General features: G+C 48.7%; 2 protein-coding genes and 1 non-coding gene across 5 annotated transcripts; 1 reads left to right on the forward strand and 2 right to left on the reverse strand.

Moving 5' to 3' along the window:
* Positions 1–2,314: 2,314 nt before the first annotated feature.
* On the forward strand, positions 2,315–13,037 carry TMEM79 (transmembrane protein 79). Of its 2 annotated transcripts, none has more exons than XM_060201625.1 (4): positions 2,315–2,396; positions 3,192–3,999; positions 4,101–4,314; positions 12,510–13,037. In XM_060201625.1, exons 2-4 carry the CDS (start codon positions 3,237–3,239, stop codon positions 12,718–12,720), a joined length of 1,188 nt encoding a protein of 395 aa, XP_060057608.1. In that variant the 5' UTR covers positions 2,315–2,396; positions 3,192–3,236; the 3' UTR covers positions 12,721–13,037. The 2 variants fall into 2 exon arrangements, with proteins under 2 accessions (XP_060057608.1, XP_060057607.1); XM_060201624.1 differs by lacking the exon at positions 2,315–2,396 and adding an exon at positions 2,524–2,888.
* Positions 6,106–6,233, reverse strand: LOC132541632 (small nucleolar RNA SNORA1). Its single transcript, XR_009552762.1, has one exon. It is a non-coding gene; the product is annotated as a small nucleolar RNA SNORA1 (small nucleolar RNA).
* A 617-nt stretch (positions 13,038–13,654) lies between the features above and the next one.
* GLMP (glycosylated lysosomal membrane protein) lies at positions 13,655–20,450 on the reverse strand. Of its 2 annotated transcripts, XM_007535464.3 has the most exons (6): positions 20,294–20,450; positions 19,650–19,907; positions 19,309–19,503; positions 19,009–19,224; positions 14,230–14,486; positions 13,655–14,115 (listed from the first exon to the last, which is right to left on the reverse strand). In XM_007535464.3, exons 1-6 carry the CDS (start codon positions 20,408–20,410, stop codon positions 13,950–13,952), a joined length of 1,209 nt encoding a protein of 402 aa, XP_007535526.2. In that variant the 5' UTR covers positions 20,411–20,450; the 3' UTR covers positions 13,655–13,949. The 2 variants fall into 2 exon arrangements, with proteins under 2 accessions (XP_007535526.2, XP_016049077.2); XM_016193591.2 differs by lacking the exon at positions 19,650–19,907 and having other exon boundaries at positions 20,294–20,442.
* Between the last annotated feature and the right edge of the window lie 4,210 nt (positions 20,451–24,660).

Here is a 24,660-nt window from a genome sequence, read left to right on the forward strand (position 1 = left end):
GCTCCTGGCGGCCATCTTTTTTCCACTGTTGTGGTGGCTGTTATTGTGTTGTTGTTGCTGGATACGACAGAGAAATCAAGACAGGAAGGGAAGACAGAGAAGGGGAGACCTGCTTCACTGCTTGCAAAGCGACCCCTCCTGCAGGTGGGGGAGCTGGGGCTTGAACTGGGATCCTTGCTCTGGTCCTCGTGCTTCACACTATGTGTGCTTAACCTGGTGCACCACTGCCTAGCCCCGGGTTTTTTTTGTTGTTGTTGTTAAAGATTTTATTTATGGGGCCAGGAGGTGGCGCACCTGGTTGAACAAAGAACAAAGTGTTTTACAAAGAGCAAGGGCCCAGGTTTGAGCTCCCATTCCCCAACTGCAGGGGAAAAGCTTTGGGAGTGTCTCTGTCTCTCTCTTTCTCTCTCTCTTTTTTTTTTTAAGAGGAAACACAAATCTTTATTGGTGCTGGCACCTCAGAGTTGGGTGCTAGAGAAGCAGGTTGGGCCACGTGAAGGTAGTGAAAATGGCCGCCTCACTGGGCGCCTCACCAGTAACCTTTCCTGCGTCTGAACACCGTGAAGCGCTGGCAAGAGAGAGAGCTGCGGAAAACGAAGGGTTTTTATAGGAGTAGCTTTCACGAGAATTCTTTCTCTTTCTCTCTTTTTATTATCTTTTATTATTTTTTAATATTTATTTATTAATTTTCCCTTTTTGTTGCCCTTGTTGTTATAATTGTTGTAGTTATTTTTTAAAAGATTTTATTTATTTGTTAATGAGGAAGATAGGAAGAGAGAGAGAAAGAACCAGACATCACTGTGGCACATGTGCTGCCAGGGATTGAACTCAGGACCTCATGCTTGAGAGTCCAATGCTTTATCCACTGTGCCACTTCCCGGACCACTATTGTAGTTATTGTTGTTTTTGATGTTGTCATTGTTGGATAGGACAGAGAGAAATGGAGAGAGGAGGGGGAGACAGAGAGGGGGAGAGAAAGACAGACACCTGCAGACCTGCTTCACTGCTTGTGAAGCAGTGACTCCCCTGCAGGTGGGGAGCCGGGGCTTGAACCAGGATCCTTACACCGGTCCTTGGGTTTTGTGCCACCTGCGCTTAACCACTGCCGCTTAACTGCTGCACTACCGCCCAACTCCTTCTTTTTATTTATTGGATAGAGACAGCCAGAAATCGAGAGGGAAGGAGGAGATAGAAAGGGAGAGAGACACCTACAGACCTGCTTCACCACTCGTAAAGCTTTCCCCCTGCACGTGAGGACTAGAGGCTCAAACCACAGTCCTTGTGCCTTGTAATACGTGTGCTCAACCAGGTGCACCACCATTCGGCTCCCTCTCTCCCTATCTCCCCCTGCCCTCTCAATTTCTGACTGTCTCTATTCTTGATAAATAAACTTAAAAATAAAAAAAAAGATTTTATTTATTGGTTGGAGACTCCCAGGTTCAATCCCCTGCACCACCACACACAAACCAGAGCTGAGCAGTGCTCTGGAAAAAACAAACAAACAGATTTTATTTATTTATTATATTTTCATTTATTTATTTTTACCAGAGCACTGCTCAGCTCTGGCTTATGGTGGTTCAGGGGATTGAACCTGGGACTTTGAAGCCTCAGGCATGAGAGTCTCTTTGCATAACCATTATGCTATCTACCCCTGCCCAAGATTTTATTTATTAATTAATGAGAAAGATAGGAGAGAAAGAATCAAACATCATTCTGGTACATGTGCTGCCAGGGATTGAACCCAGGACCTCATGTTTGAGAGTCCAATGCCTTATCCACTACACCATCTCCTGGACCACTCCTTCAGAGTTTGTTTTTTAATTAATTATTATTATTACATCCAGTGTTATTGCTGGGGCTCAGTGCCAGCATTACGAATCCACTACACCTGGCAGCCAATCCCCCCCCCATTTTATTGGATAGGAAAGAAAAATTGAGAGGGGAGGAGAAGTGTCCCCCGTGGCTTGAACCCAGATCTTTGTGCATGGTGACATGTATGCTCTACTGAGTGCATCACCACCCAGTCCTATAAAATAATCTTAGGTAAATAAATATTAAATGAATACATGTAGAAATTTCACCTCTTTTCTCATGTCCCACACTCTGTACCAAGCACTCCTCAGTGTGCAGACCCAGTCTTATATGCCCCTATGCTTGGAACACACACTCACCTCTATGCCTGGCTGCTTTCAGAAAGGGAGACAGCCTCCTCTAGTGCCTTTTCTGTCGGAGGATTCAGCAAGGCAGGACCTGCCCCTTTAATCTGGGCCCCACCTACTCTGGTCAGACAGGTTTGGAGATTCAGGTAAAGGGAGGGAGACTGAGAAATACTTGCAGAGCGAGCAGGGAGCTAGGCAGCTCCTTCCCGGGACCATTCGCCTCTCTCCAAATGGAAAGTAAGAGGGTGTCATGGACCTATGTGACAAAGGGGAATGGGGTAGGGAGATGGGGGGCAGGGGAGAATAGCCCCAGTAAGAAGCAGAGAGACCCAGGAAAGTGGCAGAGGAGGAGAAAGACAGGAGAAGGACACATGGGAAACAACCAGGACTGGTAAAAGTCAGCATGGACTGACCCTGGCCTCTGGGAGACGGGTGAGGTGGACTGGTGAGGTGTTCGGAATCTGACCAAGTACCCAGATTGGAGACATAAGGACAGGTTTCCCTGCAGCTGCCAGCTCCTTGGGACAGAGATGTTGGGAAACCGGTGGCGTTTTTTTTACCAGAAGAGTTTCAAGCAGAGATCTGAGGGGAGGAGAGGTGGGGGAGAGGTTCAACTTCTGTGTCCACCAGAAAACTCTGGGTTGGGAAGGAGACCTTGGCACCATTCGAGACACCTCCTCCTCCCACTGCTGTGTTAGGGTGGCCATGACCCCAGAGATTTTGGTGGAGGTGAGTATAAGGTAGAAGGCGTGGGGGGGGGCCTGACTGAACTCACAGCTTCTTGGGCCTGTGCCCCTTGACTCACTCTCTCCTCGATGACATTTGATGTTGAAAGGCACCAGCCTCCACCTCAGCGGCTCCCTGCCCTCCCCACTCCCTCCATTTCAACATCTTCTTCCTGCACCAGGTTCTCCCCAAGGGCCCAGAAGGGGCTAAAACCAGGAGGCCGGCAGTCCCGAGGTCACCAGTTCTGACCACCTATCTCAGGGTCAGAGGTCAGTGGCCTCTTACAAAGTTCTCTGCCCCCTCCAGGGTGACATGACCGTGTACTAGCTTCCCTAGACCTGAGACCCCAGGATGACAGAACCTGAAACCTTGGCCCTACTGGAGGTGAAGGGGCCTGAGCCTCCAGAGAAGAGTCCCCCTCAGGCCTTGGTCCCCAATGGCCGGCAGCCAGAACAGCCTGAAGGGGAAGGAGAGGCCGAAGCTCCTGGAGCCAAATCCCCCAAAGTGGGGTCCTCATCCGGGTCCCCCACAGCCGGCGAGGGAACTGAGGACGGCCTGGACAGCACAGTGAGCGAGGCCGCCACCTTGCCCTGGGGGACTGCCCCGCAGCCCAGTGCTCCGTTCCTGTCCCCCGACCCTCCTGGCTGGCGGGACATCGAGCCCCTGGAAGCAGAGGAGGCAGCCACCAAGCTCGGGGCGCTGTCCGACGACGATGCCAACCTGCTGCCCGAGAAGGCGGCCCGGGCCTTCGTGCCCATCGACCTTCAGTGCATCGAGCGGCGGCCCCCGGAGGCCGTGGCTGAGGCCGAGCGCCGCCGGACCTTCCTGCCCCCGCGGGCGGCGCCCCCCGAGCCCGCGGCCCTGGTGGAGCGCAAGTGGGCAGAGGCGGTGGTGCGGCCACCCAGCCGCGCCTGCGGGGGCTGCGGGGGCTGCGGGGGCCGCGAGGGGCTGCGGGCCGTGGGCTCCATGGCAGCTGCGCTGGTGGTCTTCCCTTGCCTGCTGTACGGGGCCTACGCCTTCCTGCCCTTTGATGCCCCCCGCCTGCCCACCATGAGCTCCCGCCTCATCTACACGCTGCGCTGCGGGGTCTTCGCCACCTTCCCCATCGTGCTGGGTGAGCAGGGAGGAAGGGTCCTGGGGGGTGCGAGGGAGGGGACCCCCCAGATAAGCGGGCGCGCCCGGCTTCCCGCCCGCTGACAGCCGTGTGCACCCCAGGGATGCTGGTGTACGGGCTGAGCCTGTTCTGCTTCTCCGCCCTGCGGCCCTTCGAGGAGCCACGTAGGGAGGTGGAGATCCACCGGCAGTACGTGAGCCAGTCTGTCCAGCTCTTCATCCTCTACTTCTTCAACCTGGCCGTGCTCTCCACCTACCTGCCCCAGGACACCCTCAAGCTGTTGCCGCTACTCACGGGTCTCTTCGCCATCTCACGGTGAGTGGGGGCCGGGTGGGTCACCCCTGGCGGTGGAGGGGCCCAGGCGTGGGACATGTCTGGAGATTCAGGAACAGAGCTCTGGGGCAGTGTACCCGGGAGCAGAAGGTGGCCTACTCCTTGCGTGACACTTCACTTGTTAGCAGGCTCGTCTTTCCAGAGGGAGTCCAGTTTCGGATTAAAAAATCTTTTTAAATATTTATTTTCTCTTTTATTACCCTTGTTTTTTATTGTTGTAGTAGTTATTATTGATATCGTACTTGTTAGATAGGAGAGAAATGGAGAGAGGAGGGGAAGACAGAGAGGGGGAGAGAAAGACAGACACCTACAGACCTGCTTCACCGCCTGTGAAGCGACTCCCCCTGCAGGTGGGGGGTGGGGGACTTGAACCGGGATCCTTATGCCGGTCCTTGCGCTTTGCGCCACGTGCGCTTAAACCGCTGTGCCACCGCCGGACTCCTTTTTTTTTTTTTTTTTTTTAAACCAGAGCATTGTTCAGCTCTGGCTTATGGTGGTGTGAGGGATTGAACCTGGGACTTTGGAGCCTCAAGCATGAGAGTCTGTTTGCATAACCATTAAGCTGTCTACCCTCCGCCCCAGTTTCAGATTTTTAAATTTTTTTTAATCTTTATTTATTGGATAGAGATAGCTACAAATCAAGACAAGGTGGAAGGGGGTGACAGAGAGGGAGAAAGACAGAGAGACACCTGCAACACTGCTTCACCACTTGCAAAGCTTTCCCCCTGCAGGTGGGGACAAGGGGCTCAAACCCAGGTCCTTGCCCACTGTAATGTGTGAGCTCAATCAAGTGCGCCACCTGTCCTCCAGTTTCAGTTTTTGTTTTTTTTTTTGCCTCCAGGGTTATTGCTGGGGCTCCGTGCCTGCACCATGAATCTACTGCTCCTGGAAACTTTTTTCCCCCTTTTGTTGCTATTGTTGTTTTATCATTGTTGTGGTTATTATTGCTTTTTAAAATTTTTTGTTATCTTTATTAATTAGATAGAGACAGCTGGAAATCTAGAGGAAAGGGGTGATAGAGAGGGAGAGAGACAGAGAGACACCTGCAGCAATGCTTCACCACTCACAAAGCTTTCCCCCTGCAGGTGGGGACTGGGGGCTTGAACCTGAGTCCTTGTGCATTGTAGCACATGCACTCAGCCGGGTGCACCACCACCCATACCCAATTATTGTTTTTGATGTTGTTGTTGTTGGATAGGACAGAAAGAAATGGAGAGTTTGAGCCCCTGGCTCCCTGCCTTCAGGGGAGTTGCTTCAAAAGTGGTGAAGCAGGTCTGCAGGTGTCTATCTTTCTCTCTCCATCTTCCCCTCTTCTCTCCATTTCTCTCTGTCCTAACAGCGATGACATCAATGACAACAATAAACACAACAATAAAACAAGGGCAACAATAGGGAATAAATAAATAAATATTTAAAAAAGAAGGAAATGGAAAAGAGGGGAAGACAGAGGAGGAAAGATAGACACCTGCAGACCTGTTTCACCACCTGTGAAGCCACCCCCTGCAGGTGGGGGGGGGGCTTGAATTGGGATCCTTGTGCCTGTCCTTGCCTTTTGTGCCACCTGCACTTAACTGCTGCACTATCCCTCGACCCATTTCAGATTTTTTGTTTGTTTGTTTGTTTTACCAGAGCATTGTTCAGCTCTGGCTTATGGTGGTGTGGGGGATTAAACCTGGGACCCTGAGACTTTGGAGCCTCAGGCATGAGAGTCTGTTGGCATAAACATTATGCTGTCTACCCTCCACATGTTTCAGATTATTTTTTTCTTCTTTAACATGTTGCAGGCCTCATTGTCACCAATGCAATAGATGCTGTGGTGGAAGCTTAACCTGTATCAATGTAGCCACATCTATTTCTGAACACCTGAATCAACAGTGCCCATTTTTATCTAGAATGAGGCTTGTTTCAGATTTTTAAGAAGACTTATTTACTTGATTATGTGAGGGATGGAAGAGAGAACCAGAGCACCACTCACTTCAGTCCTTGTGATGCCTAGAATCAAACTTGGGACCTTATGCTTGAAAGTTCAGAGATTGTTATGTTTATTTATTTATCATCGGACAGAGACAGGGAGAAATCAAGGGAGAAAGAGACACCTGCAGCACTGCTCCACCACTCATGAAGCATCCCCTTGTAGAGTGTGGTTGTGAGGCTTGAAGCCAGCTCCTTAGGCAGTGTAGCATGTGTGCTCAGCCAGATGCACCACCACCTAGCCCCCTTTATTTTTATTTATATTATTTATTTATTAATGAGAAAGATAGAAGAACCAGACATCACTCTGGTACATGTGCTGCTGTAGACGGAATTTAAGACTTTATGCTTGAGAATCCAATGCTTTGGACTAGGGGTAGATTAGATAGCATAATCTATAAAGCATTATGGATAAAGCAGTGGATTTTTAAAAATAGCTTTTAGTATTTATTTTTCCCTTTTGTTGCCCTTGTTTCATTGTAGTTATTATTGTGATTGATGTTGTCATTGTTGGATAGGACAGAGAGAAATGGAGAGAGGAGGGGAAGACAAAGACAGACACCTGCAGACCTGCTTCACCACCTGTGAAGCGACTCCCCTGCAGGTGGGGAGCCGGGGGCTCGAACCGGGAGGGGAAGAGAAAGATAGACACCTGGGAGTTGGGCAGTAGCGCATTGGGTTAAGTGAGGGGCTGCAAAGCTTAAGGACCGGCAGAAGGATCCCGGTTTGAGCCCCCAGCTCCCCACCTGCAGGGGAGTCGGTTCACAGGCAGTGAAGCAGGTCTGCAGGTGTCTGTCTTTCTCTCCCCTCTCTGTCCTATCCAACAACGATGACATCAATAACAACAGTAATAACTACAATAAATATTTTTTTAAAAAGATAGACACCTGAAAACCTGCTTCACCACCTGTGAAGGGACTCCCCTGCGGGGGGGGGGGGCAGCCGGTGGCTCAAACCCAGATTCTTACGCCAGTCCTTGCGCTTGGCACCACCTGCACATAACCCGCTGCGCTACTGCACAACTCCCTCGGATTTTTTTTTGACCACAACACTACTCAGTTCTGGCTTATGGTGGTGCTGGGGATTGAACCTGGGACCTCAAAGCCTCAGGCTTGAAAGGCCTTGCATAACTATTATGCTGTCTCCCTAGCCCAGATTTTTTTAAATGAATGTTTTCTGCCTCTTTATTTATTTAAAATTATTTATTTATTTATTTATTCATGAGAAAGGAGAGAAAGAACCAGACATCACTCTGGTACATGTGCTGCCAGGGTCTTGAACTTAAGACCTCATGGTTGAGAATCCAGTGCTTTATCCACTGTGCCACCTCCCAGACCACGCCTCTTTATTTATTTACCAGAGCACTGCTCAACTCTGGCTTACATATGGTGCAAGGGACTGAATCTGGGACGTTGGAGCCTCAGGCATGACAATCTGTTAGGATAACCATTATGCTATCTATCTTCCGCCATTATTATTATTATTATTTTTACCAGAGCACTACCTCATCTCTGGTCTATGTTGGTGCTGGGTATTGAACTTGTGACCCAAAGCCTCAGGCATGAGAGTCTTTTGTATAGCCTCTGCAGCCTGGAGATTCCAAGGTTTCATCTACTGAGCCCTGTGCCACATTCCCAGCTCAAGGTTTCTCACTTGGAACTGGAAAGAATTTTAGATGTTGCTCAGACCAGCCTCCTGCCTGTTGCAACCATTCCACTGTGGCATCTTGGTCTGGGGTGACTGGCCTCTAGTTGAACCAACCCCTGTAACCAAGTGGCTAATTCTTTTTTTTTTTTTTTTTTTAACATTTACTTAGTACTCACTACATATGGGGTGGGGGAGGGAGAGAGATTCACATAAGGCAGAGGAAAGTTGAGACACCAGAGCACCACTCTGGGATTTCAGAGCCTCAGGCATGAGAGTCTTTTTGCATAACCATTATGCTATCTACCTCCTGCACCCTGCCCAAGACCCCAGTGCTTTACCCACTATGCCACTTCCTGGGCCACTGAACTTCTATCTTATTTATTAACTTTACAAATATTTGGTCCAATGAAATAGCTCATTTGGATAGCATGCTGCTTTGCTGTGTGTGACCCACATTAGAACCCAACACCTTGTGGTGTTTATTTTTAACATCAGAGCACTGCTAACCCTGGAGGCAAAAAAAAAAAAAAAAACAACCTAGAGTGAAGGGGGAGATAGAATGGGGGTAAGGAAGGGAGAGAGGCAGAGAGAGAGCTGTAATAGTGCTTTACTGCTTGAGCCCAGGTCCATGAGCACTGTAATATGTGCATTCGATTAAGTGCGTAACCACGTGGTCCAAAAATTTATTTTTTGGGGGGGGCAAAAATTTATTTTAATAAGAGACAGGGATACGGGGGAGGGATCTGAGAGACTGGAGCTCAGCTCTGGCTGGGATTAAACCTGGCACCTGAGAGTGTCAGGTCTTTCCCTGCTGAACCCAGGGCCCTATCTTCTCTACCCTGGGCAAATTACCAAGTATTTATGTCCATTTCATCATCTATGAAATGGAGTTGTTGTGAGGGCCAAAGGAGTTAATCTGTGTAAAGCAATCTCTGGCAGCACATGTACCAACATGATGTCCGGTCCTTTCTCTTTATCTTTTTCATGAATAAATAAGAGCTTAAAAAAAGAGGGTGGGGTAGATAGCATAATGATTATACAAAGAGACTCTCATGCCTGAGTTTCTGAAGTCCCAGGTTCAATCCCCCACACCACCAGAGCTAAGCAGTACTCTGGTAAAAAAAAAAAAAAGAAAGAAAGAAAGAAAGGAAGCAGAGGCATGTCAAGTTTAGCAATAGTGGTCCTTTGTGTATTAGGAGGAAGCTGGTGTCCTTCCCCCAAGTGAAGTATTTGCCACCAGCGTTATCATGGGCTTGGTGCCTGCACAACTGTACTACTCCCAGCTACCATTTTTAAATGTTTATTTATTTTTATGTTTATTAATTTATTTTCCTTTTTGTTGCCCTTGTTTTTTATTGTTGTTGTAGTTATTGATGTCGTTGTTGGATAGGACAGAGAGAAATGGAGAGAGGAGGGGAAGACAGAGAGAGGGGGAGAGAACGACAGACACCTGCAGACCTGCTTCACCGCCTGTGAAGCTACTCTCCTGCGGGTGGGGAGCTGGGGGCTCGAACCGGGATTCTTGAGCCAGTCCTTGCACTTTGCGCCACCTGCGCTTAACCCACTGTGCTACCACCCAACTCCTGCTTGTTTCTTTTTGATATAGAGGGTGGTGAGCGAGAGAGGGAAGAGAGAGGAGAAACACTGCAATATCTCTCGTTTCCCTTCTGCAGGTGCTCCTATGTGGTGGTCAGGGCTCAAACCTGGGGCCCTATGTACACTTGGTAACCTGTGCACCCTAGTGGGCGATCCCCCTGCTGGTCGCCGTAGGGGAATGGAGGGGGATTTGGCTGTGGACTGCAAGCATTCTTGAAAGTGGCGTCCTTGCTCTTCTGTCCCACTTCCCCTCTAATATGGCAGAAGAGGGGGTTGTGAACAGGCTTGAATTGAAATCATCCTTTTACTACTTCCCTGTTATGTGACCTTGGACCAGTCTTAATTCAATCCTTTGGAATCTTAAGTGTCTTCATCTGCAACAGTGAAAACACAGTGTAAGGCACCACAGCTGTGAAAGAATGAGGAAGGAATTTGTAGGCTGATAGTTAAATGGGAAAATCAATATGCAGAACAATCCACACCTTGTGCTTCACAAAGAGAAGGGGCAGGATATATATAGCCCAGTGGCAGAACATGTGCTTCACGTTTGATCTCTGGCAACCTTCCTACACCTACCCCTCACTGCAAAAATGAGAGAAAAGGAGAGCATGTCTTTTTTTTTTAACCAGAGCACTACTCAGCTCTTGTTTATGATGGTACAGGGGACTGAACCTAGGACTTTGAAGCATCATGCATGAATCTCTTTGCATATACATTATGCTATCTAGCCCCACTCTTTCTCTTTCCTTTTTACTGGTAAGACAGAAGATGAAAAAAAAGAGGGAGACAGGGAGTTGGGCGCTAGCACAGTGGGTTAAGCGCATGTGGTGCAAAGTGCAAGGACTGGCGGCATAAGGATCCCGGTTTGAGCCCCCGGCTCCCCACCTGCAGGGGAGTCGCTTCACAGGCAGTGAAGCAAGTCTGCAGGTGTCTCTCCCCTTCTGTCTTCCCTTCGTCTTTCCATTTCTCTGTCTTATCCGACAATGACATCAATAACAACAATAATAATAACTACAACAGTAAAACAAGGGCAACAATAGTGACTCCCTGGGGTGAGTGTAGGAGAGGTGAGGTGGCTGGGAATCAGTAAAGGAAGATATTTTACTCACTGGTACTTTTGAATTTTGAAGCCATGTTAAGGTACACCAATGAGATATTTTAAATTAGATAATTAAAAAGAAAATAAAAGAGGGAGGAGAATAACAAACTGTCCACAGAAACACTAAGTTTAAGTTACATGGGAGTTTTCCCTGCTGCCTAAAAGCTCAGGTTTAAAAATAATAATTATTGGATCAAGACAGGAAATGAGAGGGGAGGGAGAAAAAGACAAGAGATACCTGCTGCACTGCTTCACCATATGTGAAGCTTTCCCTCTGCAGGTGGGGACCAGGGGCATGCACCACCATAAGCCAGAGTTGAGCAGTGCTCTGGTATGGAAAAAAAAAAAAACTCCAGGGGCCTGGTGGTGGCACCTGGCTAAGTGCTCACATTACAGTGCTCCAAGGACCCTGGTTAGACAAAAGGAATAAATATTTTTAAAATATTTATTTATCCCCTTTGTTGCCCTTGTTTTATTGTTGTAGTTATTATTGTTACTGATGTCATTGTTGTTGGATAGGAGAGAGAAATGGAGAGAGGAAGGGAAGACAGAGAGGGGGAGAGAAAGGTAAGACATCTGCAGACCTGCTTCACCACTTGTGAAATGACTCCCCTACATGTGGGGAGCCAGGGGCTTGAAGCCAGTCCTTGCGCTTTACCCGCTGCGCTACCACCCAACTCCCTAATAGATACTTAAAAATGAGAGAGAACATTCCTACTGGATATGATTTGGTAAGTTATTCTTTTTTTTTTTTTAACTTCTTTACTGGGGAATTAACATTTTACATTCAACAGTAAATACAATAGTTTGCACATGCATAACATTCCCCAGTTTCCCATATAACGATACAACCCCCAGTAGGTCCTCTATCATCCTTCATGGACCTGTACTATCCCCACCCACCCACGGTGTTATTCTTTAAAAAATTTTTATTTATTTATTATTGGATACAGAGAGAAATTGAGAGAAAAGGGGGAGATAGAGAGGAAGAGAGACAGAGAGACACCTACAGACCTGCTTCACCGCCTGTGAAGTGACTCCCCTGCAGGTGGGGAGCCAGGGGCTTGAACTGGGATCTTAACCAGTCCTCGTGCTTTGCGCCACGTGCACTTAACCCGCTGCACCTGACTCCCCAGTAAGTTATTCTTTTAAAAATTTATTTATGGGGGCCCCAGTGGTAGTGCACCTGGTTGAGCATACATGATACAATGCGCAAGGACCTGGGTTCGAGCTGCCGGTTCCCACCTGCAGCGGGAAAGCTTTGCAAGTGATGAAGCAAGTACTGCAGGTCTCTCTCTCGCTCCCTATCATCTCCTTCCCTCTCAATTTCTGGCTGCCTCTATCCAATAAAATCTTTTTTAAAAAATGTATTTATGGGTTGGGGAAGAGAAGCAAAGCATCACTTTGGCACATGCAGTGCTGGGACTGAACTCGGGATGCCATGCTTGAGTCAAGGCTCCATTCACTGTGCCACTGGTAGACTATTTTTAAATTCATTTTTATGGGATTCATTTATTTTTGTTTCATGCAGAGCACTGCTGCTCAGTTTTGGCTTATGGTAGTGTAAAGAGCTTGAACCTGGATCGCACAACCTCAGGCATGCTACAGAAGTCTTTTTGCACATCCATTATGCTGGGAAAAATTTTGAGTTCCCAGATCCCAAAACACTTAACTTTCCAAACCACATGCAGAGGAACACTTTTCCAGACAGCAGAGGGTAAATGACCACATTGTGCCTGCTCCAGATACTGACATTAGTTATTTTTAGTCTTCCATGTCACACCCCCCAGGCCCCCCTTAATGCACCTCCTGCCACCTGGCTGCCTGGGCTCACTCACTAGCATGACTGTTCTCCTGCCTGCAGGCTCATCTACTGGCTGACCTTCGCTGTGGGACGCTCGTTCCGGGGCTTTGGCTATGGCCTGACCTTCCTGCCCTTGCTGTCCATGCTGCTATGGAACCTCTACTACATGTTCATGGTGGAGCCTGAGCGTATGCTCACCGCCGAGAGCCGCCTGGACTACCCTGACCATGCTCGCTCAGCTGCAGATTACAGGCCCCGGCCCTGGGGCTGAGCCCTCTGGCCCTTCTTTCTGCACTCCATGCAGGGTGGACCCCACAATGGCTCTCACAAGGCAGAAATGGACTGTTCTTTCTTTAAGGAAGGAGCTGAACAGCCATGTCCATTATGGATCTGAAGGCCTAGGCTGGTACTGGGGAAGCACGGTTCCTTACTCCTGGTCTGTGGATCCAGTACCACAGGGATCTGCTCCCCTTATCAGCCAGCAGTGCCCACCTTCTCACTGTTTCCCAGCCAGCTGTCTAAGCAGAGGCCCCAAGAAGGACTGGAAGCACAATGCCTAAAATAAAAGCTGGGCTCAGATCCAATGGGGCTTTTATGCTTAGTGCAAACCTTTCTGTGGGGGACTGGGTGCAGCCCCCCCACCCCCCGCCCTTGAAGACCATTTGGCCTCAGATAAGTGAGACAGTATTGACCAACACACCTGCTTGCTGCCTCCTCTCCAAACGGATGTAGCCCCTATAACTTCTCCCTCCAAACCTGCCTCTTCCAGAGGAAGAGGGGCCAAGTTGGGATATCTGTCTCCCATGAAGGTGTGTGTGTGTGTGTGTGTGTGTACATGAAACAAGCTATGTGCTGGTTGGGGAGTGGCAGGAAGGCACAGTGGCTGGTGTTAACCCTGTGTGCCTGTGCAGATCATAATAAAGCACTTCCTTGGCTTTCTTCACACTTGCCTACAAGTATTTAAGTGTCCCTTTCTTGTGTCAGACTGTCTCAGAAACCTCCTGGCAACAAGTGACAGAGTGTGTGGAAGAGTCAGGTCCCCTGGGGAGGGAAAGAACCTGGGCTGGTGCAGAGATGGGGTCACAAACTGAAACTTGGTCACACCCATTATAGGAACTTCCACTCCCTGGGACTAGTCTCAAACTATCCCAGAGAGAGAGAGAGAGACAGACAGACAGACATACACCCTAAGAGAAATCTCAAGATTTGTGAGAAAAAAAAGTCTATTTCATGCCTCTCAGAGGCAGCCAGTTAGAAAAGCCTCACTCAGACCTGTACATCCACCTGAGACTATGAGGGCAGAGAAGCAGGGAGGCAACACACAGTAGCTCTCCTTCTGGTGACAACCCAGTTCCTGACTCTTCAGAGTATGGAGGAGATTCTGGGGAGGGGTCCCCCTGAAGTCAGGTTGGTCTCTGAGCTCCTGCTGCCTGGATCACTGACCCTCTGATTTGAAGTCCAAGGGGCAGGTCCCATCACGTCCTCCCCTCTGGCATAGCCTCAGTTTATGGACTGGTACTCCAAATGCTGTTTGCGGCCCAGCAGCAGGAACATGCCTCCTCCCAGCAGCATGAGGCCTGGAGCTACCAGGGCCACAGCCATGATGCCCAAGATTAGCGGGGACAAGGCATCCACTGGTGGGGTGCCCACACCCAGGAGCATTGACCTGGAGAAAGGAGAATGGGAAAGACATATCAGCCGGTTTGGAAGGGGGAAGAGGCCCTGACTCCCTTCATGCTCCACTCCCCGCCCCAGCCCTAGCCCCAGCCCAGACTCTCACCAGCTGAGGTACTGCTGATCCCAGTAGCCAGGACCTGTGGGAGCCCCGAAAGTCAGGTTGAAGGCACAGAAGTTATTCTGGGTCCCAAAAAAGGCTCGGACGATGGGTGACTGGGGGACAAGGTATGGCAAGGTGGGCTCAAGAGCAGAAGCATGGCAGGGCATGGCCGATTCTCGGTTCCCCTGCTGTTGGGAGAATGCCACTGGCCGCCATTGCATGAAGCCTGATGAATGCGGGTCCCACAGCAGCTGGTCCAACTGGTTGGGGGGGGGGGGGTGACAAACAAGGCCCTATGAGGAAGGACAACATATGTCCTACCTTTTGTACGCCCCTACCCTTTCCAGCCTCTCCGTCTGTCACTCCAGTGCTATGCAGACCTGGCTTAGCACTCATGGGCTGCTGGCACCAGGGCTGCGACCTCCCTCTGTGGAAAGGGGAGCTGGAGGAGAATTCTAACTCTGTGAGCTTCTACTCAGCTTCCTTGGCTCTTACAAATTCAACTCTCAGAGCACCACCTCTCTCTGCTTTCTCTCCCTCTTGTCTTCACAACTGTGGGCAGAGACTGGGCCAAAGACCTTAGCATGTTGTCCAGCATGCTTTTGCATGCTTTCTCTCTTTTTTAAAGATTTTATTTATTTATTAATGAGAAAGATAGGAGGAGAGAGAAAGAATCCAACATCACTCTGGCACATGTGCTGCCGGGGATTGAACTCAGGACCTCATGCTTGAGAGTCCAAAGCCTTATCACTGCGCCACCTCCCGGACCACTGAAGGCTTTCTCTTTTAAAAAGAAAGATTTTGGGAGTCGGGTGGTAGCTCAGAGGGTTAAGCACATGTGGTGCAAAGTGCAAGGACCAGCGTAAGGATCCCGGTTCGAGCCCCTGGCTTCCCACCTGCAGGGGAGTCGCTTCACAGGTGGTGAAGCAGGTCTGCAGGTGTCTATCTTTTTTTTTTTTTTTTTTTTTTAAGATTTTATTTATTTATGAGAAAGACAGGAAAAGAGAACCAGACATCACTCTGGCACATATGCTGCCAGGGATCGAACTTGGGACCTCATGTTTGAGAGTCCAAAACTTCATCACTGCGCCACCTCCTACACCACTACAGGTGTCTTTCTCTCCCCCTCTGTCTTCCCCTCCTCTCTCCATTTCTCTCTGTCCTATCCAACAATGACGACACTAATAACAAAAACAATAACTACAACAATAAAGGCAACAAAAGGGAATAAGTATTAAAAAATACAAAGATTTTATTTATTTATTAATGAGAAAGATAAGAGAGAGAAAAAGAACCAGACATCAGGGGGTCAGGCGGTAGCACAGTGGGTCAAGCGCACATGGCACCAAGCGCAAGGACCGGCATAAGGGTCCTGGTTCCAGCCCCCGGCTCCCCACCTGTACGGGAGTTGCTTTACAGGCAGTAAAGCAGGTCTGCAGGTGTCTATCTTTCTTTCCTCCTCTCTCCATTTCTCCATGTCCTATCCAACAATGGTGACATCAATAACAACAACAATGTTAAAACAATAAGGGCAACAAAAGGGAAAAAAAAAAAAAAGAACCAGACATCACTCTGGTACATGTGCTACTGGGAACTGAACTCAGGACCTCATGCTTGAGAGTCCAATACTTTATCCACTACGCCACCTCCCCAACCACTCCAGTGCTCTCTCTCTCTCTTATCTCCAAGGTTATTGCTGGGGCTCAGTGCCTGCACTATGAATTCACTGCTCCTGGAGGCCTTTTTTCGTTATTACTGTTGGATAAGACAGAGAGAAATTGAGAGAGGGGACGACAGAGATAGGAAAAGAAAGATAAGACACCTGCAGACCTGCTTCACCGCTTATGAAGCGACCCCCCTGCAAGTGGGGACCTGGGGGCTCAAACCAGGATCCTTATGCCAATCCTTGCACTTTGTGCCACCTGCACTTAACCTGCTGCGCTACTACCATCCCCCCTCCCGTGCTCTCTCTCTCTCTCTCTTTTTAAATTTCTTTATTGGTGAATTAATGTTTTACATTCAACAGTAAATACAATAGTTTGTACATACATAACATTTCCCAGTTTTCCATATAACATTACAACCCCCAGTAGGTCCTCTGTCACAGTGCTCTTTTTTAAAGATCTGTTTATTTTATGATTGAGAGAGATAGATATCACATACCAGAGAATTATTCTGGTATATGCAATGCCAGAGACTGAACTCAGGACCTTATACTTAAGGGTCCAATATTCTTTTTTTTTTTTGCCTCCAGGGTTATTGCTGGGGCTAGGTGCCTGTAGTACAAATCCACTGCTCCTGGAGGATATTTTTCTCCTTTTGTTGCCCTTATGGTATATCATTGTTGAATAGGACAGAGAGAAGTTGAGAGAAGACAGAGAAAGGGAGAGAAAGATAGACTGCTTATGAAGAGACCTCCCTTGCAGGGGAGCTGGGGGCTTGAACCAGGATCCTTATGCCAGTCTTTGTACTTCATGCCATGTGCGCTTAACCAGCTGTGCTACCTCCTGGCCCCTTGGGTCCAATATTCTAATCACTGTGCCACCATCCAAGCTGTGGCATCCAACTTTTATCTATTTTTTTTAATTTTATTTATTTATTCCCTTTTGTTGCCCTTGTTGTTTTATTGTTGTATTATTATTGTTGTTGTCATTGTTGGATAGGACAGAGAGAAATGAAGAGAGGAGGGGAAGACAGAGAGGGGGAGAGAAAGATAGACACCTGCAGACCTGCTTCACCGCCTGTGAAGCGACTCCCCTGCAGGTGGGGAGCCGGGGTTCGAACCGGGATCCTTATGCCAGTCTTTGTGCTTTGCGCCACGTGCGCTTAACCCGCTGCGCTACAGCCCGACTCCCTTTTATCTATTTTTTAATCTTTATTTATTTATTGGATAGACATCCAGAGATTGAGAAGAAGGGGGAGATAGACAGAGAGACACCTGTAGCCCTGCTTCACTCGTGAAGCTTTCCCCTGCAGGTTGGGGACCGAGGGCTTGAACCCCGGTCCTTGTGCAGTATAGCACATGTGCTCAACCAGGTGTGCCACCACCTGTCCCCTCCAACTTTTATCTATTTATTTTTTAAAAGTTTTTTAATTATATATTTATTTATGGGATAGAGACAGCCAGAAATTGAGAGGGAAGGGATAGAGTCAGAGGTAGACAGACACCTGAAGTCCTGCTTCACGTCTCATGAAGCCTTCCCTGTGCAGGTGGAGAACAAGGGCTTGAACTGTGGTCCTTGCACACTGTATGCTCTTAACCATGTGCGCCACTGCCTGCACCAAGTTTTTTAAAAAATTATCTTTATTTATTGGATAGAGACAGCCAGAAATTGAGAGGGGCGAGGAGAGAGAGAGACAGAGAGACACCTGCAGCCCTGCTTCCACCACTCGTGTAGCTTTCCTCCTGCAAGTGGGACCAGGGGCTTGAACCCAGGTCCTTGTGCACTGTAATGTGTGCACTCAACTAGGTGTGCCACCACTACTGCCCCCCTATATATTTTTTAAATATGTTTATTGGATAGAGACAGCCAGAAACTGAGAGGGAAGGGGAAGATAGAGAGGGAGAGAGACACAACACTACTTCATCACTTGCAAAGCATTCCCCCTGCAGGTGGGGGCTGGGGGCTCGAACCTAGGTCCTTATGCACTGTAACCTGTGCGTTCAACCTGGTGCACCACCACCTGGCCCCTATTTATTTTTTTACTTACTTATTTTGGATAGAAACAGTGAAATTGAGGACAGGGGTAGATAGCATAATGGTTATGCAAAGAGATCCTTATGCCTGAGGCTCTGAAGTCCCAGGTTTAATCCCCTGCACCACCATAAATTAGACCAGAGCAGTACTCGTAAAAAAAAATAAATAAATGGGTGGGGGTAGATAGCATAATGGTTATGTAAAGAGACTCTCATGCCTGAGGCTCCATCAAGTCCCAGGTTTAATCCCCTGCACCACCATAAACTAGAGCTGAGCAGTACTCTGGTAAAAAAATAAATAAATAAAGGGGGGGGGCAGATAGCAAAATGGTTATGCAAAGAGACTCTCATGCCTGAGGCTCCATCAAGTCCCAGATTCAATCCCCTGCACCACCATAAGCCAGAGCTGAGCAGTGCTCTGGTTAAAAAACAAAAAGAAATAAGACTTTTCCTTAAAACAAAAAAAGAAAGAAATTGAGAGGGAAGCGGGTCCCCACGAGCAGGGGAGAAGTTTCACGAGCAGTGGAACAATCCAGCAGGTGTCTTTCTCCCTCCCTATTTCTGTCTCTTAACAGATAAGGAGGGAAGGAAGGAAGGAAAGAAGGAAGGAAGCTAGGTAGGAAGGTATGTAGGTAGGTAAGTTTGTCCACTGGGAGTGGTGGAGTATTGCAGGTATTGAACCCCAGCGATAAGCCTGGTGGAAAAAAAAAAACATTTAAAAAAAAAAAGGGAGTCACGCTGTAGCGCAGCAGGTTAAGCGCAGGTGGCCCGAAACACAAGGACCTGCATAAGGATCCCGGTTCACCCCCCCCCCCCAGGGGAGTTGCTTCACAGGTGGTGAAGCAGGTCTGCAGGTGTCTTTCTCTTCTCCTCTGTCTTCCCCTCCTCTCTCCATTTCTCTCTGTCCTATTCAACGTCAACAATAACTACAACAATAAAGCAATAAGGGCAACAAAAGGGAATAAATAAATAAAATTTAAAAAAAAGAGATAAAATCTTAAAAAAAAAAAAAAGTGACTGACTCCCTGACCTCTTAGTGGAATACCATCAACATTCCCTTAAGTGCCTGTCCCCTGGAGGCTGACCTGGAAGACAGCGGGTGCATACTCATCGTCAATGGAGTGCTGTTCCTGCATGGAGGGGCAGCTAGGGCTCTGGCCCAGCATGACTACCTCCAGCCGGAACAGGGAGCGGTTCCCACGAGAAGCCCCAGCCAGGGCCACCTGGAGCTGAGAGGTGTCTGCCGTGTGCAGGAGGCGAGGGGGCTGGGCAGGTCGGCCAGATCTGGAGAAGGCCTGTACCTGGGACAGAGGAAGCCCATAAGGTGTTAGCATGTTGACACTGTGCTCCTTGTGCGCCCACCCTCACAACCAGCACCCTCTTACCCTAAAGGTCAGGCTACCATTGGCAAAAGTCCTGCTGGGGTCCTTTGTGGGGTGGCCTCTGAATGTAGCGCTCAGGGTGGCAGGATCCAGTGAGTCACTAATGTTGTTCCAAGAGAACTCAGCCAGAGAATAAGGAGAATATGGCTTTCCCAGGGGCTCAGAGGTGGTGATGTTGGTGCTGTCAAACTCAAACAGCTGTGGGTAAGAAGGGGGTGGGTCGGGCATCCTGCTGCATCACCACCAACCCCCTCACACTGAACTCTACTCCCCTCCTCCTCCCTCCAGTTCAGAAACATCCTCTCCACTGAGGTCTCCCCACGGCTGTCCCCTTCCTTTCTCACCCTAGTAAAAACAAGGGCGGAAGCAAACTGAACGCTGTCCTTGGGGAGCACTAGCAGGCCCCCCTGGGGCTCAGGGGAGAGCAAAGTGCTCCAGTTGACCATGAGGGTACTGTGCGGGGTGTTGGTGGCCACCAGCAGCACGGCGGGTGGCCCCAGGCTGCTCCACACATAGTGCAGCGTGGAGTTGGTGCCCGCCGCCCGGACATGCAGCAGGTTCACAGGTGGCCCCAGCGAGTGGGGAACGACCTCAAGCGACACCTGGAACGGGACAGCGAAAGTTCAGGGAACTGAGCTGGGGCAAGGGATGGAAGACGCAGGCTTGAGAAAGGCGCTTTGGGGGGCAGCAGAGACTGTGCGGGCGGGGACGCTACCGGGCCTGGAAAGTGCGTGGGGAAGGGGAGGGCGGAGTTAGAAATGCGCGAGGCGGGCGGGGACGAGAAAGGACCGGGAGGCAGGGGGAGGAGCAGGGGAGAGGCCCCAACACTCGCCTGAAGCTGGGCCACCAAGCGCTGAATCCGGGTCTAGACTGCAGGCGCCCTCCCTGCAGCCCCATCCAGAACCCGCAACTGCCCCGCGCAAGAACTCAGCGCGATCCCCCTCTAGGCTGTGGTTGGCACCTACTCTCGGGGCGGCCCCTCATTCACCTGGCGGGTCTCCTCCCCCAGCAAGCCGAGAGGGGCTAAACAGAGTAGCAGATTCAGCAGGAGCTCTGGGCTGGGGCCACGACGCCCCCACCAGCAACGCTCGCCACCACCTTTCATGCCGCTTCAGCTCCGGGCGGTAGAGCCCGAATCATGTGACTCTGGGGCTCAGCTGACTTCCTTAAAGGGCCAGGGCCCCGCGCCTTCTTAAAGGGACCGGCGTCAAGTGCACCTGGCCTAAAGAGCAAGAACCGGCATAAGGATCCGGGTTCGAGCCCCTGGCTCCCCACCAGCAGGGGAGTCGCTTGTCTTCCCCTCCTCTCTCCATTTCTCTCTGTCCTATCCAACGACATCAATAACAACTACAATAAAACAACCAGGGCAACAAAAGGGAATAAATACATACTAAAAAAAAAAAAAAAGGGACCGGCGTCCTCAGCACCGTTGCTTTCTTGAAATGTCTAACCAGGGTGGCGCTAGAAAAGGCACTTAACTTTACCTTGGCTCCAGCCCGCACATCACACAGGAATACTGTGTACTGAAGGAAGCTTCTGTGCTGTGGTATCTCTCCTTCTCTGAAAAAGTCGACCTTGAATGGTGAGGAGAAAAAACCCACTGAGCCCCCGAAGCGTGCAGGTTATCATGGAAGGTCACAATTTTACTATGGGTGTGTGTGTGTGTCAAGACATATATATATATAAAATCTCAGTTCTGACTTATGATGGTGCAGGGGAATTGAATTTAGGACTTCAGAGCCTAACCACTATCCTGTCTTCCCAGCACATATTTTCCCTCTAAGAAGGAGTCCAAGTCTGGCTAAGTGGACACTTAGTTCTTGGAGGGTTTTGTTTGGACTCAAAATGCGTATGGTGCAAAATTCGTAAAGGTCAAGGAGTTATTGCCCATTTCTAGCAAGCTGGTTCCTTCCCTGAGCTATTTTGAACAGTTTTTTGTGTCCTGATGCATACCTGAGGCTGTGTAGCATACACAAAATGTAACACTATAAAGTGTCATCTGAAGACCCCAGCATTTTAGATCTGAGCACATGGAACATTCATTCTCTCTTTAATATTTTATTTCTCCAGAGCACTGCTCAGCTGTGGCTTATGGTGGTGCAGGAGATTGAACCTGGGACTTTGAAGCTCCAAGCACAAGAGTCTCTTTGCATAAACCATTATGCTATCTATTCCTGCCCGTATTTTATTTTCCTCCAGGGTTATATTTGGGGCTTGGCGCCTGCACTACAAATCCACTGCTCCTGGAGGCCTTTTTCCCCATTTTGTTGCCCTTGTTGTTGTCATTATTTTTGTTGTTGTTGTTGGATATGACAGAGAGACTTCGAGAGGAGGGGAGACAGAGAGGGAGAGAGATACCTGCAGACCTGCTTTACTGCCTATAAAGGGAACCCCCTGCAGGGATCCTTATACTGGATTGCACTTTGCAATTAATCCACTGCACAATGCCCAACCCCTTTAATATTTATTTATTTATTTATTTAATTTTAATAACTCTATTTATTTTTAACCAGAGTACTGCTCAGCTCATGGTAGTGTGGGGGATTGAACCTGGAACTTTGGAGCCTCAGACATGAGTCTCTTTGCATAACCACATGCTATTCACCCCACAACCCGAAGCATTCACTCTCCACTGAAGTAATTCACTGAGAGAAATATGCCTTAAGCAGAATACTGGGATGCATTGGATCGACCTTCTTGTGGTGCATCCCGTGAGTACCCATTCATTGGGGAAACTGGCGATCCTTCCTAGCCGACTGAATCCACATGGATCCCAGTCACTTTCAAAGCCAGCAACAAGCAGCTCCTGACAGCTTTCAACCTGACGCTGTTGACTGGCTACGGAAGAAGGGCAAACGCTAGAAGAAGAAGAAGCAGAATACTTCCTTCTTTCCAGAACACTGTTCAGCTCTAACAGGGAACTGAACCTGGGGTCTCAGGCATAACTTGCACAACCATTATGCTGTCATCCCAAAATTTCTTTATTTTTCTAAGATTTGAGAATTAGAGGATTACTATGACACATGTGATGCTGGGGACCTCATGCTGGAGAATCCAAAACTTTAGGTCACCCTCATGTATTTTATTTATTTTTTCTCCAGGGTTATCACTGGGGCTCAGTGCCTGTACAATGAATCCACTATTCTTGGAGGCTATTTTTTGTTGCCCTTGTTGTTATTGCTGTTGAATAGAACAGAGAGAAATCAAGAGAGGATGGGAAGACAGAGAGGAAAGAACCTGCAGACCTGCTTCACCACCTGTGAAGTGACCCCCCATGCAGGTGGGGAGCTGAGGGTTCGAACTGGGATCCTTAAGCTGGTCCTTGCACTTTGCACCACTTGCGCTTAATCTGCTGTGCTAACACCCAGCCCCCTGTACTTTATTTTTCACCAGAGCAGAGTACAGCTCTGGTTTATAGTGGTACTGGGACTTTGGTGCCTCAGACATAGGGTCTGTTTGCATAATCATTATGCTACCTCCAAGCCCTTTCAGTATGTGTGTGTGTTATTTTTCTTTTGTTGCCCTTGTTTTTTATTGTTGTTGTAGCTATTGTTGTTGTTAGATAGGACAGAGAGAAATGGAGAGAGGAGGGGAAGACAGAGAGGGGGAGAGAAAGATAGACACCTGCAGACCTGCTTCACAGCCTGTGAAGTTGCCTCCCTGCAGGTGGGGGGCCGGGGGCTTGAACCAGGATCCTTATGCCAGTCCTTGCGCTTCGCACTACGTGCACTTAACATGCTGCGCTACCACCCGACTCCCTGTGTATGTGTTTTTAATATTTATTTATTCCCTTTTCTTGCTTGTTTCATTGCTGTAATTATTGTTGCTATCATTGCTGTTGGACAGGACAGAGAGAAATGGAGAGAGGAGGGGAAGACAGAGTGGGCAGAGAGATAGACACCTGCAGACCTGCTTCACCACCTGTGAAGGGACTCCCCTTCAGGTGGGGAGCCGGGGACTCAAACTGGGATCCTTATGCCAGTCCTTGCGCTTTGTGCCCACTGCACTACCGCCCGACTCCCGTCTGTGTGTGTGTATGTTTTAAAGAATTATTGAATGAGGGGCAGACCATAGCTCACCAGGTTAAGCCGCACATAGTACAAAGCGCAAGGACCTGCAGGCAAGGATTCCCCCCAACTAAGTGGGGAGGGTCATTTCACAAGAGGTGAAGCAGGTATGCAGGTGTCTGTCTTGCCCTCTTCTCTCAATTTTTCTTTATTCCTATCCTTTAAAAAAAAAAAAAGGAAAAAATGGCCTTCAGGAGCAGTAGATTCATAGTGCCAGCACCAAGTCCCAGCAATAACTGTGAAGGAAAAACAAGAATTATTGTGATTGGTGGATTGCACTGGGGTGGGTGGGTGGGCAGATGGAGAGTTCAGGTCCTGGAAAAGGATGACAGAGGACCTAGTGGGGGTTGTATTGTTATGTGGAAGACTGAGAAATGTTATGCATATACAAACTACTGTATTTACTGTCGAATGCAAAACATTAATCCCCCAATAAAGGAAAAAAAAAGTTCTCACATCAAGAAAAAAAAAAAAACTATTGTGAGGCAGGCTGGGCAGTGGTGCACCCATTAAGTGCACATATTACTATGCTCAAGGATTCGTGCAAGTACTTGGGTTAAAGCCTCCCCTGTCCACCTGCAGCGAGGATGCTTCATGAGTGAAGGTCTGCAGTTGTCTGTCTCTCTCCCTCCCCTCTCAATTTCGATCTTATCAAATGAAAAAAAAAAAAGAATAGCCACCAGGATCAACGGAAAGTTATCGAGAGCAAGAGGCTGAAAGAAGAGCATAAAACATAATTCTGACGCATATGATGCCAGGAACCAAACTCTTCCTCTTTTCTTTATTTATTTGCCTCCAGGGTTATCGCTGGGGCTCGTGCCTGCATTAAGAATCTACTGCTCAGGGAGTCAGGTGGTAGAGTGTGGGGAGCCACATGTGCCCTCAAGGTTGCTATTGGCATGACCACAGAGTCCTTGTTCACAGACTGGCCTTGCTTAAAAGTGAAGTTCCTGCTTCTTTACACCATAGAGTCTTTTTTTTTTTTTTAATATTTTTATATTTATTATTTATTTATTTATTCTCTTTTGTTGCCCTTGATGTTTTATTGTTGTAGTTATTATTGTTGTCATTGTTGTTGGATAGGACAGAGAGAAATGGAGAGGGGAGGGGGAAGACAGAGAGAGGGAGAGAAAGATAGACACCTGCAGACCTGTTTCATCGCTTGTGAAGCGACACCCCTGCAGGTGGGGAGCCAGGGCTTGAACCAGGATCCTTATGCGGGTCCTTGTGCTTAGCGCCACCTGCGCTTAACCCACTGTGCTACAGCCCGACTCCCACACCATGGAGT

Source organism: Erinaceus europaeus, chromosome 11 (assembly GCF_950295315.1).
Source record: "Erinaceus europaeus chromosome 11, mEriEur2.1, whole genome shotgun sequence".
Classification (NCBI taxonomy): domain Eukaryota; kingdom Metazoa; phylum Chordata; class Mammalia; order Eulipotyphla; family Erinaceidae; genus Erinaceus; species Erinaceus europaeus.

Bases quoted from the DNA above. Each gene is read 5' to 3' on its own strand.
- GLMP (XM_007535464.3), bottom strand. From the start codon at position 20,410: ATGAAAGGTGGTGGCGAGCGTTGCTGGTGGGGGCGTCGTGGCCCCAGC. The intron at 19,225-19,308 runs GTAAGAGGGTGC...CCTCTGTCCCAG, and splicing joins ATGGTAGCCTGACCTTTAGG to GTACAGGCCTTCTCCAGATC. The intron at 14,116-14,229 runs GTGAGAGTCTGG...TCCTTTCTCCAG, and splicing joins GATCAGCAGTACCTCAGCTG to GTCAATGCTCCTGGGTGTGG.
- TMEM79 (XM_060201625.1), top strand. From the start codon at position 3,237: ATGACAGAACCTGAAACCTTGGCCCTACTGGAGGTGAAGGGGCCTGAG. The intron at 4,000-4,100 runs GTGAGCAGGGAG...TGTGCACCCCAG, and splicing joins CACCTTCCCCATCGTGCTGG to GGATGCTGGTGTACGGGCTG. The intron at 4,315-12,509 runs GTGAGTGGGGGC...TCCTGCCTGCAG, and splicing joins GGTCTCTTCGCCATCTCACG to GCTCATCTACTGGCTGACCT.